The sequence below is a fragment of the Colletotrichum abscissum genome, assembly GCF_030869225.1.
Source record: "Colletotrichum abscissum strain IMI 504890 chromosome Unknown Scaffold_15.1, whole genome shotgun sequence".
In the NCBI taxonomy this organism is placed as follows: Eukaryota; Fungi; Ascomycota; class Sordariomycetes; order Glomerellales; family Glomerellaceae; genus Colletotrichum; species Colletotrichum abscissum.
This window is the reverse complement of record NW_026850043.1, coordinates 318,843-337,026: the sequence shown is the minus strand read 5'-3', so window position 1 is coordinate 337,026 and position 18,184 is coordinate 318,843. Positions and strand designations below refer to the sequence as shown.

Genomic DNA, 18,184 nt, shown 5'->3' with positions numbered 1-18,184 from the left:
CTTGATTCATAATACTCAGCGACTTGCGCATACTGAGGATTTGCTGGCGCCCAATCGTGGCGTTTGTCGCAAGAGGTGACGGGTGAAAGTGAAGTCTGAAGTCAGCAAACCGCCCAAAACGGACAAGCGGCGAGATGCACAAAGCTCTTAGCCTCGATAAAAGTTGCTTCCTGTGGGGTAAGTGATAGATGGGAAGGATTTGGGGATCCTTTCGTAATGCATCTTTTAAGAGGCTTAGAGGATAGCTTACAAATGGCTAGTCTTACTTGCTTGCATGCGACTACATAAATGTCAGCGACCCAGCGACAGCAACTTTCTCCGAGCCTAAGCTTCTGGGATTCTCGTGACACATTGAGAACTGCGACATCTACCGATTCGACCCGACCACGGTGGCCACTGAAGTCTGGTCTCACCAGAAGATGCCGGCCCACCCGTTGCCGCAATGAAGACACGAAAGTGCTGCTGGACGTGCACAGGTCAGTAACGCGTGCAGATATCTGGATTGGGCTTTGCTTACGACGCGTCTTCAGCTCGTAAGATCCAATGCGACGGGGCTCTGCCAACCTGCATGAAGTGTGACAGATCCCAGCGAAAATGTGAAGGATACGAGCTTCGATTGTCGTGGCCGAGGGAAGGCGACAACAAACGAGCGCTGAAGGGTATTGAAGCACCAGCAGTGACGGCCATTGAACGGTCGAACCCAAGTGTCGTCAATCCCTTTTTCGTGAATGCAACTTCGCATCACATGGAATTGTATGGCTACTCGGCCCTGCAGAGCCATGGCTGTCATACAACGCCATTGTTTCCAAGGCTCCTGAGGCAGCCCCAAATTGGAGTCGGTTCATGTTCTATGAACGCAGACCTTTTCCATCACTGTAAGCCTAGAAACACCTAATACCCAACCCTGATCTTTATGGTTGATAATCATTCTAGTTCAAAACTTTGCCTACAGGTCATTGGTCACATTTGGTCAGAATACCTGGAAAATTCGAAACGCGCTTATGAGCATGGCTTTAACCAAAGATTCAAATTCCGGGCTTGCTCTTCTCAATTCGTTACTTTCTTATGCTTCACTACACCGTCATGGGCTCAATGAACAAGCCTTGAAGCTAAAGATACAGGCAATTCACTATCTATCAACCTCAGTGACCAGCGAGGCCTTGATCTTGGGGAGAGCGGCTCAGCACGTGGCTGCGTCTATGGTTCTTGGAGCTTTTGAGGTGAGTGGCAGCTCCGTCGCCATCATACCGCCTCTTTGCTCAATTGCTTTCTATTGTATAGATAATGCAACCTTCGGAAGGCTCGGGCGAGTGGCTTTTGCACACATGGGGGGCTGTTGACATGATTCATGCCACTCGACTACAGGACGAACCGCATGACAGCGACGTTGGTCAATTGTTGAGCTGGGCTTACTATCATGAGACCCAATCTCGGTTCGCTTTGCACCATTGGCGCCACAAGTCTTTTATTCCTACGAAATCAGTCAAGCAGAATGAAGTACTTCAAAATCCCCAGTACCCCCCTTTAACAAGATATAGACCCGTAAGTTCATTCTCTCATGACCATCCATTGCTTCCCCCCTGATAGCCCTGGCAGAATATACCGCCCGTGAATCCGACTTATGCGATTCTCAATCTGCTTTCCGAGGTTTGCGACACGCTAGTAGATCCTCGAGATCCTCGAAGTCAGGACGAAAGTTACCAGAATCAGCTCAAGGACCTTGGCGGAAGGGTCCGAGATATCTCTGTCAAACCAGCCATCCCATCGGCTTCAGATCCGGAGGCCGCCTTCGCTATCGAACTGTACCAGATGGCGACTCAGATCTATCTTGTACGAGCCTCGCAAAGCCCATGGGAACCCCCTGCGGACCTTGATGCTCTGGTGGAGGCGGCTTTCGCGGGACCTGTTCAGTCATGCACCTGCGAGCACTTCTTTCCTCTACTGATTCTTGCTTGCGAGGCGCAACGTGACGAACAGAGGATCGGCATCATCAATCTGATCGAAAGAACCCAAAGAGATGTTCGAATACGAAGCATACAAGCAGTCAAGAATACCATACAGTCCATTTGGGTGCAGCAAGATCTGCACAAGGATGACGATGTGTTGGTGGACTATCTTAGCACCTTGAGTTCGGCGATCAGCTCCAGCAATACAGTACCATCATTCGCATAGATTGCATAACGCAATTGAGCAATAGTAATGGCAGCGAACTCACCAGAGTCAACACAGCGAATGTAATAGAATCGTCGTCCCGGAGTCTTTAATCACAGCCGCACAACAATTATTGTTCATGAGACCCTCTCAGGAGCGGTAACAAACGAGGCGATTGTCTAGCATTATTGATACAAACCTGCTTTTAAGTCTAATCACGCTGAGTCTGAAAACGGATAGACGTTGACAAGGAGCAGAAGAGGCAACGTTCGCCCATGACTGAGAGTGGGAGGGAAGTCCTACTTTTAAGCATAACCTAATTCCTCGCTATGAGTAAGGATAAGGTTTCTGCCCGTCACGTTTATCATCATTCTGGGTCCGAGATTTTTAAGCAGTCAAATTGCTTTGGTTCTGTTTGACGGAGTTGGGGTGCTTTTCTCGGTCCGTCTGCGCTAAAAAAACCATTTTGCTTCCGATTCGCGGTAAGCCTTCTGAAAGTCCGGAACCAAAATACATCCGGTCTGCTTCACGGTTCGAATAACGCCACGATCGTTTGCAGAACATCAATAATCTCGATACCAAGGTTATGACTCGGAACCTTTATTTCCAACTACATATGAGAGCTGTTGTTCGCAATTTCTTCTGGGCTACTTGGCTGTAAACCATAGAATAACAAGACGATATCTCTCAACCACAACCAATTCCACTCGATTAAGACTGCTGGGTATCACCTCTATTTCTGTCTCAACTATCCAACGCAAAAATGCCCTCTCTGACCCGTATTGCTCACATTGGCGTAAGTCCTGTAAGATCTAAATGTTTAATCAGCTGCTCACAGATACTAGGCTGCTGGCTCCCTAGGCGCGGCTGTTCTCAAAGAGCTCATCGACGCCGGTCTCGAGGTTACTGTGCTCTCCCGCACCACAGGAAAGCTCCCCACGGAACTCTCATCGAAAGTCAAAGAAGTTGCCGTCGACTTCAAATCAAAGACCGCCATTGCGGACGCGCTCAAGGGCCAAGAAGCCGTCGTCAGCACCATTGGATCAGCTGGACTCTCTCTCCAGGAGACGGTGATCGAGGCCGCCATCGACGCGGGCGTCACCCGCTTCATTCCTTCAGAGTTCGGCAGTGACCTGCAGAACCCTCTTGCTCGTGCACTGCCGGTATTCGCCGACAAGGTCAAGATTGAGGACCTCCTGGAGAAGCGGGCCGCAGAGACGGGCCTGTCGTACACATTCATCTACAACAACCTCTTCCTCGACTGGGGTCTGAACGTTGGCTTCATTGCCGACGTGGCTGGCAAGAAGGCCACCATTTACAACGGAGGCTCATTTCCCATCAGTGTGACGAGGCTTTCAACCGTCGGAAAGGCTGTTGTTGGCGTACTGAGAAACCCTGACGCGACAAAGAACCAGACGGTCCGCATCCACGACGGAAAGCTGACGAAGCGCGAGATTGTGGAGGCCGCGCAGGGAGTGACGGGCGCCGATGGCTGGGCAATTTCGGAGGAGAACACGGCGGACGTGCAGGCGAAGTCAGACAAGGCTCTCTCTGAGGGTATCTTTGACGAGTGGGTATGGCTGGGATACATTATCCGCGCCTCGCAGACTGAGGAGGCGAAGCCCGGCTACGAAAGCGTGCAGAACGACCTATTGGGTCTGAAAGAGCACTCGACCGAGGAGATGAAGGCTTTGGTCCAGGAGATTGCAAAGTCTATTGTATCTGCTTGATCATCTAGCTACGGTTTGTTTTATGATTCCTTCTCCACCTAGTCGAGGATATCTAGCTTGAGAAGCTAGAGGCACTCTACTTTGTGATGATAATAATCTAGCTATCCTCTTGAGAAAGGATTATAGAGGGATGTCACTGGGAGGGGCGCATACGGTGACTTTCGGGATTTGGCTAAATCAGATAGAAGTATACATTCAGCTCATAAATAGGATTTCTTTCAAAGTCTTCATCTTGAGTCTCCCGTCATGGTCTAGATCAGTATGGCTGAGCGCGCTTGTGGATGACTGACCTCCAAAACTGATGACGATCATGCCTCTCCAAAAGAATCATTTATGTTCGAGGAAACGCTCCCATTTATTCAGTAATCCCCTAGATAGGGGATGTGTGATATTCTCGACTACCTTAGTATTAACAATGTCTTCGTTGTTGGTTAACTTCATGTTCTTATCCAAAGCTCCAAGACAGAGAGTAAGAATAGACGCACCATAATCCAGGTTGTTTACAGAAGCAGACCTGTTCTAGACTCAGATATCCCATCCTGTCCGCGACATTTTGCGAGCCTCATTCATTCCTGACTGTGATGCAAGTCAATGTCGCTCAGCCGCGCATCGACGGCGCCAATGTAGGTCGCCAGATCATTACCTATCAGGCGGCATGTGGCGACTCTTCACTGCAACTTTAGCTCCCCCCGAGGGCTTCTCCTTCAATCGATGTCCCTTGTTGGGACACTCCCAATCTCCCGCCACCATGGCGGCAAATTGAGGCCAAATTACTCGTGCTTCACTGCAATCTTTTGACCCCCAAAAAGGGGATCACAGCGGCTGAGGAGCTTTACATAGAGGGCCTAGCAGCATTGGCAACACTAGTGGTGCCGTATGTCCCACTGCCAATGTTGAAGTTCATTGCACCTTTACCCCGCCCCAGGTCGCACTTCAGAAACTGCAAAGCTGAGAAGGTGGACCTGACACAGCCAGCTGCACAGAGACCAAGCTAATTGTCTCAGCGATATGTTCATTTATGAAGCACTAATTTCCAGAAGAGTCCAGGGTACTCATGGGTTAACTAGGTCGGGTCGTCGGACTTTCGAGTCAAGTCTCAATGCCCACTCGTTACAAAGACGCTCTTGCTACGAACGACTCATGGTGTTACTAGCTTCAGAAGTTTTCTCAAAGTCAATTTCAAGCTTTGTATGCAATTAAGTAAGTAGTCCATCCTTTTCATGGTGCTGCGGCTGTTCCCACACGTCGCAGTCCCTTACGCGGCCTGGACAATGCACTTTCGACTTATGGACGTTTTTTTGCACTACCAATTCGCACTTCAAGCCCTTACGGATGAACGGCAACTTAATTCCTTCCGATGAAATTGCTTTAACTTCTGACCAAGGCGGCAACAGCCGAGTAGGGTGAATTATAGTATGTTCAGCCCACCAGAGACTTTTCACGTGGTCCCTGATCCTTGAAACTGCAGTGCTTAGTATAACACTCACGTCAAAAGAGAATGGACGAACACGAGCATTTAGTCCCTTGGGTTTTGCATTAATGACATCGAATAACACAGTTCAAACCATACTAGAGACTAATTTTCTAATACTTATAAACTAACCGGAGAAGGGTAGTTAACTATCACGTAATAGGGATAGTAATCGCACCTTACGAAGTGCCCGTTACGTACTAAATTACGTATCTATCTTAGATATCGTATATATAAACCTTTTCTTTTTATCTATTTTTATTTTAATAATTAAATTATTTTTATTATACTCTATATACTTATTATTACGTATTATAACTTATAATAATTATAAGCCTAGCTCTTAGTTAAGACTTTATACTACGATAATATACTTATTAATATAATTCTTACGATTTTTTTAAAATAATTAACTTATTTATATTTATTTTAGCTTAAGCTAAATTAACTAGTTATAATAGTTAAATTAAATAGTTTAATATACTTCGTATTATAAATAAAAACGTCGGGGTTTAGAAATACGTCGATTTAAACGCTCTAAACTTTAATATATTCCTTAACCCTTTTATAATACTTATTTCGCCCTCTAAATTTAAATAATTAGTTACGATTTATAATAAAAAAGAACTATAAGCTTATTAAGCCCGTTATAAAGTATTTAAAAATAACTAAAAAAACTAAGAAATCCTTTATTAATAGTTTCTAAATATAACTCTTAATATAAACCTTTTAACTTCTTTAAGTATAAGTAACTTATAGAACTAAGCCGGGTTTTTTTTTATAAAACTAATTATATTACCTATTTTATATAAATAAATCTATTCTTATACTATACTTATAAAAAGGATTTATATACTTAAGAATATTTAAAAATAATAAAAGCTTAATACTAAATATAAGTAATTTATAATTTATAAACGTAATATTATTAATATATATATTAAAGTCCTTACTTAGTAATTAGTAAAATTAGTTAATATTATACTATATAAATACGTATTTTAAAAAACTATTAAAAACGGTACTAAGTTTAGTATATAGTAAATTATTAAATATTTAAAATAAGAATTTACGCCCCCTAAATTAGTAATAAAGAATGCGGTTTAAAAAGAATATTAATAAGCTCTTAATAAAATAAAAACCGGAATTAACTTTTAATATTAATATAAAGAGTAATAGTCTATTTATTTCTAAGCTAAAACGTACGATATTTTAGAAATTAATAAAAAAATTATTATACTTAACTTTTTAATTATAGTTAAGTCTAGACTTAACCCTATATAGGGCTAACGTATATATAAAACCTTTAGTAAATTAATAGCTTTTAAAATATATATAAAAATACTTAAAGAGATTACGTATATATTTAGCTTAGTAACCTAGGACGTATATACTAAACGACTTTTAAATTAAAGAGGGGCTTACTCTATTTTTACTAAACGCTCTAACTTAGTTAATAATATAAATAATAAGGGTAATATTATATACTCTTATAATTATATATACTTATAGTACTTTATAATATATTAAAATTTAAAATAAGTACTTATAAACTAAAATATTAATAAGTTATTAATATAAATACTAAGGAGCTATATAAAAGAAGTCCTTATTATTATTAAATTAAATAAATAAAAATTACTTTATAATAAGCTTAAAAAAGCTAGTTAGTTAAGGAACGATAGAACCCCTAAAAAACTTAAGTTTTTAAAAGGATCCTCTAATTAACTTATAATAAGCTTATTAATAAACTAGGACGAGGGCTACGTAATTATTATACTTATAAAAAGTTAGGACTTAAAAATAAATATAATCTTTAGTACCCCTATAAGTAGCGCTTATTCCTTTTTTTAAAATATAGTTATAAATAGTTATAAAATAATATATTTAGTTAATAATAAGAGCTTATTTAAACCTAAAAGTTATATATTATTAAGTAATAAAAACTATATTAAATTAAAAACTATTATATTACTTATTATTATACATAGTATTTATATTATAAAGGGCGTTTTAAATAAATTTAAAAAAAAGGGAACTTATAATCTAAAGCTTTAGAACGTCGCTTATATTAAAAGATTTTATATTAATATAGTTTTAAAAACTTTACTAAATAAAAGCGCACTCTAATATTATAGTCTAAATTATCCTTTATAATAGGGAACGCTTTATAAGAGTACTATTAAAAAATAACTTATTTAAAAAAATAATCTAGTCTTTTTTAAATATAAGCTCCTCTAATCCTATCCTTTTTTTATAAACCTTAAGTATATTTTATAGAGCTTAGTTAATATAATATTACTAATTAGCTATAAAAAATTTTATTATTTATATTAACGTACTTATAAAAGGTCTAATAATACGCTCCTCTAATACTTTAAAATAAGTTATCTCGGACCTAATACTCTTTATTAATTACTATATAAAACTTAAAGTATATATATTAAACCTCTATTATAAGTTAAGTATAAAATATATATATTATTTAAAACTAAAAAAATAATTTTAAAAGGACTACTTTTAAAAAGAGCCTTATAGCTATAGTACTATATATATTAAGATCTTTTTTATTTCAAACTATTTCTTAATAAATAATAATATATACTTATAGTTTTTAATAAATATAGTAAATAGCTTAGGGGGTTCTTTTTAAGAACTAAAATAGAAAAAAAAGTACTTTTTATATTATAAAGCCTCGAAGTAGCAATTTGTTATTAAAAAAAGACTCTAATTTACTTTTTTAAAAATAATAATAAGACCGCCTTTTTAATTATAAACGTTAAATACGTATATAAAACGTAATATAATAAGCTAAGAATCGGAATAGAACTTCTACTTTTATATATAAAAAAACCCGTAAGTAATATTAAAAAAATAAGTTAATTTATAATTATTAAAGCTCATAAGATATACCTTTTTACGAACCTCTTTACGAATTTATAGGACGAAATAGTACTAATAATAATTTTTATTTATAATATTACTTTACGGGAGGTTAATAAAAGAGATTTACTTATTATAATAGAAATTAATTAATAAAAGCGGTATTAACGTTAGTAATAAACGGGTTATTAAATACGGGATTTTAAACTAATTACCCCGTATTTTAGTAACTTTTACGTATATAATTACTAAGTATACCCTCTTTATAAAAATTATAAAAAGGGTATACGTTAAAAAGAGTTTAAAATACTTCTTTATAAATATATAAGATACCTAATTAAATATATACTAAAAACGTATAACTTATATAAAGTCTAAGTACCCGTATTTAAATAAGTATTTATTATAAAAAATATTAAGTTTAATAAAGAAGTTTTTTATAATCCCGTATATAAAGAATAAGCTATCGTAAGTAAGTAAGTAAATTTAATAATTTAAAAAATATAAGAACTCTTTAATATTAATAATAAGCTAGTTTAAGTACTTAAGAAAATAGATCTAGACTTTAAAAATACTAATATTTAAAATAATTTTATAATCGAGGATAGTATTATTATTAAATTTTTAACTATTTAGGACGCTAAGTAATTAATAAACGTACTCTAGAGTGCGGTTAATAAAACTAAAAAAGTTAATATAATTTTATTATTATTATTAACCCCTAAAATAACCCCCTTATATAAGCTTAGGAATAGGGGTAAAGAAGGGGATATAATAACTAAGTTATAAACGGCTCTATATAGTTTATAATCCTCTTTATAAGCGCTTATATATATTATAAAAGTTCTTAAGCTTTTAATTCTTAATAACTCTTTATAAAATACTAAAATATATAGTAAATAAAGTACTAATTATAAAAAAATAATTCTTAATATTAAAATTAACGTTAATAAGGGACTTTTATAATAAACCTCTATTATTATATAAGAATAGAGCTTATAAAAACTACTTTATTAAGTACTAAGTAAAGCTTTATTAGGTCCTAGATACTTAAACTGGGCCCGTAAACCTTTATAACGCTTTAATAATAGTATTTTTATAACGTTCTTATATTTAAATATAAAAAATAGTAATTATTATAACCGTTTTTAAGACTATTTTTTCTCTATTTTTATACCTAATTAATAAAAAGTTATAAAAAAAATAATATAGGATATATAATACTTTATTAAGTAATAAAAAGAGTAGTTTATAAAACTTACTTAGAGCGCTTTAGAAGAGTTTAAAAACTATAACTTATTAAAATTAATTTTTAAAGCTTATTAAAAAAGTTTAATAATATTAAATATCTTTTATTATAATTATAAAAGCTATTTAGGGATATTATAAATATAGAAATAAAAAAGCTAAGGGATATTAATATATAAAAAGAGGTCGACCGTAATCCTAAATAAGGGATCTTATTTTTATTAAAATAAGTATATATTTATAAATACGATATTAATAACGAGGTTAGCGAAGTAAAAATATATATATATATAAGGGGGAATATATAACTACTTAACCCCTTATAAAATATATACGTTTCGACGCTTATTATAAAGGCTTTTAAGCTTATAATAATAATAACTACTTAATTCGATTTTAAAATAGATTAATATAATATTATTAACGCATTTCTTAATACGCTTTTTAAGAGCGAGAAGTTAGTAATTATTAAACTCTTAAAAAGATATAAAGTTATTAATGAAATAAATAAGCTTTAACGCGCTCTATATAGCTTCTAAAACTTACTAATTTTTTAGTTCTAAACTTTTACTTTTATACTTCGTAATATAAATATAATATATAGCTATAAAGAAATCTATATTTACTAAACTATAAATAAGAAAGTAATATTAATATTCTATATTAACGATTTTATTATTTTATATTATTAAAATAATTAAAAAGCGGCTTAGGGGATCGTTAACGGTATAAAAAAATATATTAACTTTAAAAAGAATAAACTAATTAATTACTTTTTTAGAGTATAGATTTTATAAAACCGTACTATTTATAAAGTTTACCTTATTTATAATATATATATTAAGCGAGTTACTAAGTACTTTAACTTTATAAATTTACTATATTTAGCTACCCCTCTTCTTTAAAAAGAGTTTAAACTAAACAAAAAGTAAGTAATAAAAAAAGAAATAAAGAGTTATTAAAAAAAAGTTAGGAGTATACTTTATATAGCTATTATAATTAAACTAAACGTCGCTTTTATTTACTTATAATTATTACGGTTTTTAACTAACTTAAGCGCAACTTATATTAAAATAATTAACTACTATATCTAATATCTCTATATAATAAAATATCTTATACTTTATTATAGTAATATACTAAGTACGTAATTATTATTTTTAACTAAAAATACTAACTTCGTAAATAACGAAGTAATACAATAATTATCTTAAGGATATATAATATTCCTTTTTAATAGCTTAATTTAATAAAAATTAGTACGCTAAGTAATAGTTACGATATTAACTACTAAAGCTAAGCTTTTTTACTTTAAAAAAACTATAAAAAAAACTATAGCTTTAAAGCGCCTTTTTAAAAATATTACCCTTAACCTAAGAAAAGTATAATTAATTAACTACGATAATTAATAAATAATTCGACTCGTTATAAAAAAAAGAAAAAGAATAGCTACTCGACTTTATTATATTAATATATAAAATATATAGCTAAGATAAGAGCATATTAAAAATAGCTTCGAGGTTATTTATATATTAATAAAAAATATACTAATAAATAAACTTATTAAAAACTTTTTACGAACTAAGTTCGAACATTTTTATATACTTCTTAACCTTTATAATACGTAAAAAGCTATTATAAATAGCTAAAATAGTTAAAAATAATTAATTTAAGTTACGTTTAAAAAAATTTAATACTTAAAAATAAATAATAAACGGAACTTAGAGTATAGCTTAGAAACTTAAAATAAATAAAATAAAAACTTTTTATAGCCCAAAGGCTTAAATTCTTAAAATAATTTTATTTCGTAAAGTATACGTATATAAAAATAAGACTTAGGTTTATATTTACTATTTAAATTCTTAGTTTACGAAGTACGTAATTACTAAGAGTATAGTATTATTAAAAAAGAGAGTTAATATACGTACTAAGAAATATATCTTATGTATTTTAAAGTTTATAAAGCTAGGAATAATAGGGGTAATAAGGGGCATAAGAGCTAGAATAATTATTAAGTTAATAACTTAAAGTATAAAAACGGGTAATATAATAAGAAGTTAGTTATAAACGACTATAATAAGTATAAAAGAGGACCGGGGGTATAAGTTAAAGAAGTCCTTTATATAAAAGCTAATATAGTTCTTATATATCTTCCGATTATTCTATATTTAATAAATAATATTACGGAGCTTAATAATATTTTATTAAAACTATAGTTAAAAATACGTTTTTTAATAATAAAAAAGGATAATATATTTATAAAAAAAGGGGGCACTATTTATAATAACCTTAGTAAGGGCCTAGGCTATTAATTATAAAATAACTAATATATTAATATACCCCTCGGCCGAACGGCTATTAAAATAATATATATACTAGCTATTACTTTTTATAAAATAATAATTACTATTTTTAAAATTAGTATATTAAAAGGCTATTTTAAAATAGGGTAAGTATTAAATCTCCCGTTCTTTAGGAACCTCTTTTTTAAGTTTCTTAAGGACTAAGTATATATTAAATAAGCTTAGAATAATAAAAAAAACTATATTTATTACGGGGGGTACTTTTATTTCTTAACGTTTTTTTTTATTTCTTATTACTTTTTTAAAAAGAGCTAGCTTTATATTTTTTAAATTATAAAATAATATTAAAACATAAACTCTTAAAATAATAAGTATATAATATACCTTTTTTAAAAAGCTTATTATCTAAATTAATTTTATCCTTATTCTTAAATTCTAAGGGGGGGATAAGTAAAAGCTTATTAAAGCTCTTATTATTATTATTTACTTTATTATTACTTTTATTATAGTTATTAAAAAGAGCCTCGAACTTAATAAAATCCTTAATATCTCGACTAGTAGTTTTAATATTTTCCTAATTAAAAAGGGAGAGCTTAGTAGCCGGGCCTTAATAAGCGGGTAAGAGGTTATAAGGGAGGGAAATAACTTAAAAAGGCTCGTTAGAATTATTACCTATCTAAACTCTTAATAAACTATATAATATATATATAAAAAATATTATAAAAATTACGTAAAACTTATTATTATTTCTAAATATATTAAATATTTATATTTAAAATAAAATTAATAAATAATTTAATAGCGTAAGTATGTGTACGTAATAAACGGGGGTACTTATAATAACTATAAAAAGTTAAAAAAAAAAAAAATAATAGCTAAGTAATACTATAAGAATTTAAATATATATAAAATAACTAAGTAGCCTCGCCCTTAGTAATTTATATACTAAAAGTAGTATAATATATATTATTCTAAGTTAGGATTCTATTTACTTTAGATAAAGGGATATATTTATAATAAACGCGGTTTAAAAAATACGTATCCCTTATACTTATTTTTCTTTTATTTATATTTAACTAAATTAGGCCTTTATAAAAGTATTTAGAGATTCTATTTTAAATATAATAGCTCCTTAATAATAGTAATTAGGAGGTATATTACGTAATAGGGATAGTAATTATATTTTATAAAGTACCTATTACGTACTAAATTACGTATCTATTTTAAATATCGTATATATAAACCTTTTCCTTTTATTTATTTCTATTTTAATAGTTAAGCTACTTTTACTACACTCCGTATGCCCATTACTACGTGCCATAACTCGTGACATTAACTCTAGCCGGAACGCCCGTATTAGTGTCCCTCGAATGCTGAGATCCGCACGCGAACATGAGCATCTGCAACGATAGTCAAAAGCTTATCACCATTATCCTGGAACCATCGTGGCTCTGCTCTCTGGGGCTCTTCTCATCGGAGGTCTAACACCGGATAGCGTGATGAACGTGCACAATTTAGTTACTTCTCAGGAACGTGGTAGGCAGATAAAAAATTGTCATCTCTTGTGCATTGCCTTGAACCTTAAATAAGCACGCTCTTCCGACTTTCCGAGAATCAAGCTTTCAGAAGACTTTTAGTAGGTCGTCGAGTCAATTTCTTAGCTGGCTAACCCTTGCAATTTGACTCGAGTCTGGATCTATCATCCAAGCTTCCCAAGCGGCCTGGGATGAGATGACAATTCCAGATGATGAACGCCGTCGGGCTTACGAGCGAAAGGGCAACGATGCATCTCGGGATTTGAATAAATTGAGTATATATAAAAGTCTCATTTGACTGGACCTTCTCACGATGGAAGGTGATACTCGCTTCTTAAGTCCATCTTTCATTCTCAAGTCCATCTTTCATTCTCAAGTCCATCTCTCAAGTCCATTCCATAAGTCATTCCCTCAAGTCTATCCCTGAAGCCAACCTTTTGCAGCTTGAAATTATAACATTCCCTCAACAATGAAGTGCACCTACATCCTCCCGCTCATCGCCGGCACCCTAGTCGCCTCTTCAGTCCTACCAAGCAGAGACCTGAGTACGTAAATCTAAACTTTTCCTCACCTGTACCCCCAAACTCACCAGCTTCTCCAGCCGAAAGACAAGCAAAAAAGTGCAAAACCTTCCAAATCTTCAGAGACCCGGACGCCATCACCGGCGGCAGCCCCAATTTCGTAGGCACACCGCAATGCTGCTGCCAAAACGAGCAGTGCCACGTCATCGACCGGGTCAACGGCATCAACACTTCGGCGAACTTGAACGATTTCCTCGCGGGCACTTTCACTATAGAGGATGCTCGCAGTCAAGCTAAGGGGACGCCTGGATCGAATGATATCCGGGGGGCTACGTATACTGTTGGAGCGCAGGGTGGCTGTAGCAAGTGAGACGGGATGCGATGGCTGTGGAGAAGTTCACGGCGTGGGGTTTATTTAGAACACCGATGACGAGATGATAGTTGTAGAGAGCCTTTCGAGCGAATGAGTATGAGGATAGATCCGTAGGGTCACATGCCAAGGTCACTAAACCAGATCTGGTGTCAGGACAGTTCCTGACGCATTCACTGCATTTTTGGCCGCTCCAGAAGGTCTCGCTACCATCCAACAGATCATCCTGATAGGAGTCTTCAAGCTACAAAGGGCCCTCTGGGGTTGCAACCTGATGACCTCTTCAGAGCATCTTAATTCTGCCTTAACAAGACCTCGCCTTCTCATAAGAGGACATGTGCATATGTAGGCATCACCTTACTAAGTCCACCATAGCTTATGAAGAAACCTGCTCGAGGGAGGAAAAATGCTCTCAAAAAGATAACAAGCTTCGCATGGGTGGTTGAGCGTTGTGTTCGAGTCAACTTGGCTCTCGACGAGTACGGCTGACTTCAAGACTCTCTCAGTCTTCAAGAGATCTACTAAACGTCATCGTGCTCCAGTTCTACCTTGGAGGCAGCCCTGGATCAACTGCGGCATAGAATATGCAACTAGGAAAGCAGGCTGTCCTTGAGTTGCTGATACTGCTGACTGCATGAGGTTGTTCGAGTTGGTGTACCGGCACGGCCCAATCAATGTACAGAATGATGCGAAATTCCGCTCTTACCTCCAGGAGACAAGCCCCCAACCGCTCAGTTAGTGATAGCTGTGGTACACGCTAGTAGCTGAGAGACTGGTGTATATGGCTGACAAGTGGGAACCACGTCGTTAGATCTGACGAGCCATTTTACACTTGTGGCATACTATCGGATTAGAAGTCCAATTCGACCGCGGCATACAGCCGATTGCGCAGGGGCCAATTAGGGGCCCTATTTATAATTATTATAGCTAGCCTAACCTATAGTTAGAACCTCCTTTTTATACTTACTACGTAAATATTTATATAATTTAATTAATCTTTTTATTAATTACGGTTCGAACTAACTACCTTATAATAAGGATATTAATACTAATTAGTAATTAAATTTTATTATTATAAATTAATAAAGTATTTTATTATATAAAAAAAACGACTTTTTAATACTATATAAAATAAGAGATTCGTATTAATTAATTTTATAAAAATAAATAAAAAAAAGAGGCGATTTTTAAATATTATACGGAATTAAGTAATTATAGCCCTTTACTATTTATAAGAGGTCGATATTTATTATATTAAATTATATTAATTAATAAAACTACTTAAGTAATTAGATTTTTATTATTATTTTAAATAGCTTTTTATTATAACTAGCTAGTCGTAGTAAATATATTAATAAAAGTTAAGGCTACGAGTACTAAATAAATAGTATTATAATTATAAATAGCTTCCCTAAAGCTATATTTATAAATCGTAAAGTAAGTAAGGCTTTAGTAATTAATTATAGTCTTATTAAAAGGGGTTCTTAGTAAAAATAATTAAAAACGATTATAAGATTTAATATTAAATTAATTATTAAAAAAACTATAAGAAGTCTATCCTTAAACCTAGCTTAAGTTTATACTATATATAAGTCTCGATTTTAAATATATTTTTTATAATATTTTATTTATTATTATCTAATTATTTACTAAACGGTTATTTATTTTACTTATTTATAATCGTCCGTCTTACTTATTTATAAGCATCCGTTTTTTATTTTATTATATAATCGTAGTTATATAACTTATTTATAGTTTTTTTATTTTAAGAGGAGTTATTCTAAGTTCGTACTCCTATATATATAGTATATTATAACTATTATAAGCTTACGGGGCGGGCCCTAGTTTTAGTTATATATATTAAGTTATAATATTAGCTTCTTTTTTTAAAGGTTTAGTCCTCTAAGCCTATAAATAGGTCGTTTATTCCTAAGTTAGAGAATCGTTAAGTATTTTTTTAAAATATATTAATATAATATTAGGTCGAATTAAAAAATCAAGATCTTTAATAGCTACGTTTTATTATAAATTATTACGTATTATTCGTTTTTCTAACGAGAGTATAAAAATAATACTTTATTCGAATTATCGTTCGCGAGGTACCCGTTATTTAGTTCTTTTTAACTCCGATATTTATAGAATATATTATTATTTAAGTATTTCGTATAATATGTCTACCGATACTATTTATATTTATAAATATTACGTTTTTATTTATAAGTCTTAATTAACTAAATATAATTAATTAGTTAATATCGGAGTTTAATCGTTTTAATTATAAAAAAGAAATAAAAGAGTTATAGTTTTAAAAAAGGGCTACGGAGTTATAAAAAAAGGCTAAAGCCTATTAATAAGCCTAGGCTAAATTAAATAAGTCGTTATTTAAGTTAGAGCTTTTTATTTTTAAAAGCGAATAATATTTAAAAAAAGTTAAGTTATATTAGAGGAGTTTCCTAAGGACTCCGAAAATATTTTTTTAGTAACTTATAAAATATAAGCTAATAGTATTTTTAAGATTATTAATTAGGACGCTATAATAACTAAAAGTTCTAAATTTAATTTTAATTTTAATACTCTTTAAGAAGTTATTAAGAGTTCCGGAAGTTCGTAATAAGTTCTTATATATTTTCTTCGTATTTATAATTTTTCTATTTAATTAGAAATTCCTATATTTTATTCTTAATTTTATAATTAATAACTCGTTTAACTTCGTATTTTAGTTAGTTTAGTTTAATAATAATATAATTTTTTATATATAAACCTCTTAGTATAGGTTTAAGTAATAAGATATAAAAAATAGAATAATATTATATTATATCTAATAATCTTAATTCGTAATTAATTAGTAAGACTTTTTTAATAATTTTAAAAGGTCTAAGTTTTTTATAGTTTAATTTATTATTTAGTCGTTTCGTTTTAATATTATAATAAAAGAAATAGGTACTATCTCTCTCTTTTAAAAATAGTCCTCTAATCCTTAATCTATTCGCGTTCTTTTTTATATATTATTATATAAACTCGAGATTTAGTAAGGCTTATTTATAAATCTCTTTAAGTTTATTTACGTTTATTATAGTTTTTATAACTTATAATCCTTATTATACTTCTTTATACGCTATTAATTAAAATCCGTAATTAAAATAAAATAGAGATTCTTTTATACTTTTACTAACTATATTATTATATACGAATTAGGCTATTAATAAAAATATTACTTAATTATCCTAATTATAGTTTATATAATAACGAAGGTATATCTCGAGGATCTAATTAATCCTTTCCGTTTATTTATTAGTTTATAGATAAAATAATATTAATAGTTTATAATTTATACTAAGTTACGAAATTAGGGATTTCTAAAACTTTAAAATAAATAGCTTATCTCTATTAAAAATAATTTCTTTTAGCAAATTATAGTTCGAAAGTATAACTTTAATAAATATATATACTAAGTCTTTTATAATACTTAATTCTTTATAAAGAATAAAATATATAAACTTAGTAAGTCGATTGACTATAACTAAAATATTATCGTACTATACTTTAGTAAATAGTTTTTTAAATTTTAATAATTTAATAATAAAGTCCTATATAATTAATTACTATACTTCTATTAGTAATTATAATAGTTATAGCTTATTATAAAACTTATATAAGCTATTTTTATTTTTTTTATAAATCGCGCAGTCCTTAATTACTTCTATAATTTTAGTATATATAGCGGATTTATTATAGTATTAACGAATCCGTTTTTACGTTTTAGTAATTCCTTAGTAACTATATACCGGTATATTATAAATTTTTATAATAAGTTTAGGGATTATCTTTTTAGTTAAGCTAGTATTAATTTTTTTAGTTATTATAAAGAGCTTCGTAATTAGTATAAGGCTACCGTTCTTCTTTTATTTAAAAATAACTTATATTTTTTTAAAAACCGTAACTTCGTAATTAAGTTTTTTATTAAGAGCGTCT

At 31.8% G+C, this 18,184-nt stretch overlaps 3 protein-coding genes across 3 annotated transcripts; all 3 read left to right on the top strand.

The window, feature by feature from the left end:
* Nucleotides 1-442: 442 nt before the first annotated feature.
* Nucleotides 443-2,172, top strand: CABS01_07063 (uncharacterized protein; the record flags this gene model as incomplete). Its single annotated transcript, XM_060540427.1, has 4 exons — nucleotides 443-476; nucleotides 1,147-1,220; nucleotides 1,282-1,386; nucleotides 1,588-2,172. The coding sequence occupies 4 exons, from the start codon at nucleotides 443-445 to the stop codon at nucleotides 2,170-2,172; spliced, it is 798 nt and encodes a 265-aa protein (XP_060403312.1).
* Nucleotides 2,173-2,914: 742 nt separating this feature from the next.
* On the top strand, nucleotides 2,915-3,881 carry CABS01_07062 (uncharacterized protein; the record flags this gene model as incomplete). Its single annotated transcript, XM_060540426.1, has 2 exons — nucleotides 2,915-2,947; nucleotides 2,997-3,881. 2 exons carry the CDS (start codon nucleotides 2,915-2,917, stop codon nucleotides 3,879-3,881), a joined length of 918 nt encoding a protein of 305 aa, XP_060403311.1.
* A 9,909-nt stretch (nucleotides 3,882-13,790) lies between these two features.
* On the top strand, nucleotides 13,791-14,212 carry CABS01_07061 (uncharacterized protein; the record flags this gene model as incomplete). The annotated part of the gene is made up of 2 exons (XM_060540425.1): nucleotides 13,791-13,866; nucleotides 13,914-14,212. The coding sequence occupies 2 exons, from the start codon at nucleotides 13,791-13,793 to the stop codon at nucleotides 14,210-14,212; spliced, it is 375 nt and encodes a 124-aa protein (XP_060403310.1).
* Nucleotides 14,213-18,184: the final 3,972 nt, after the last annotated feature.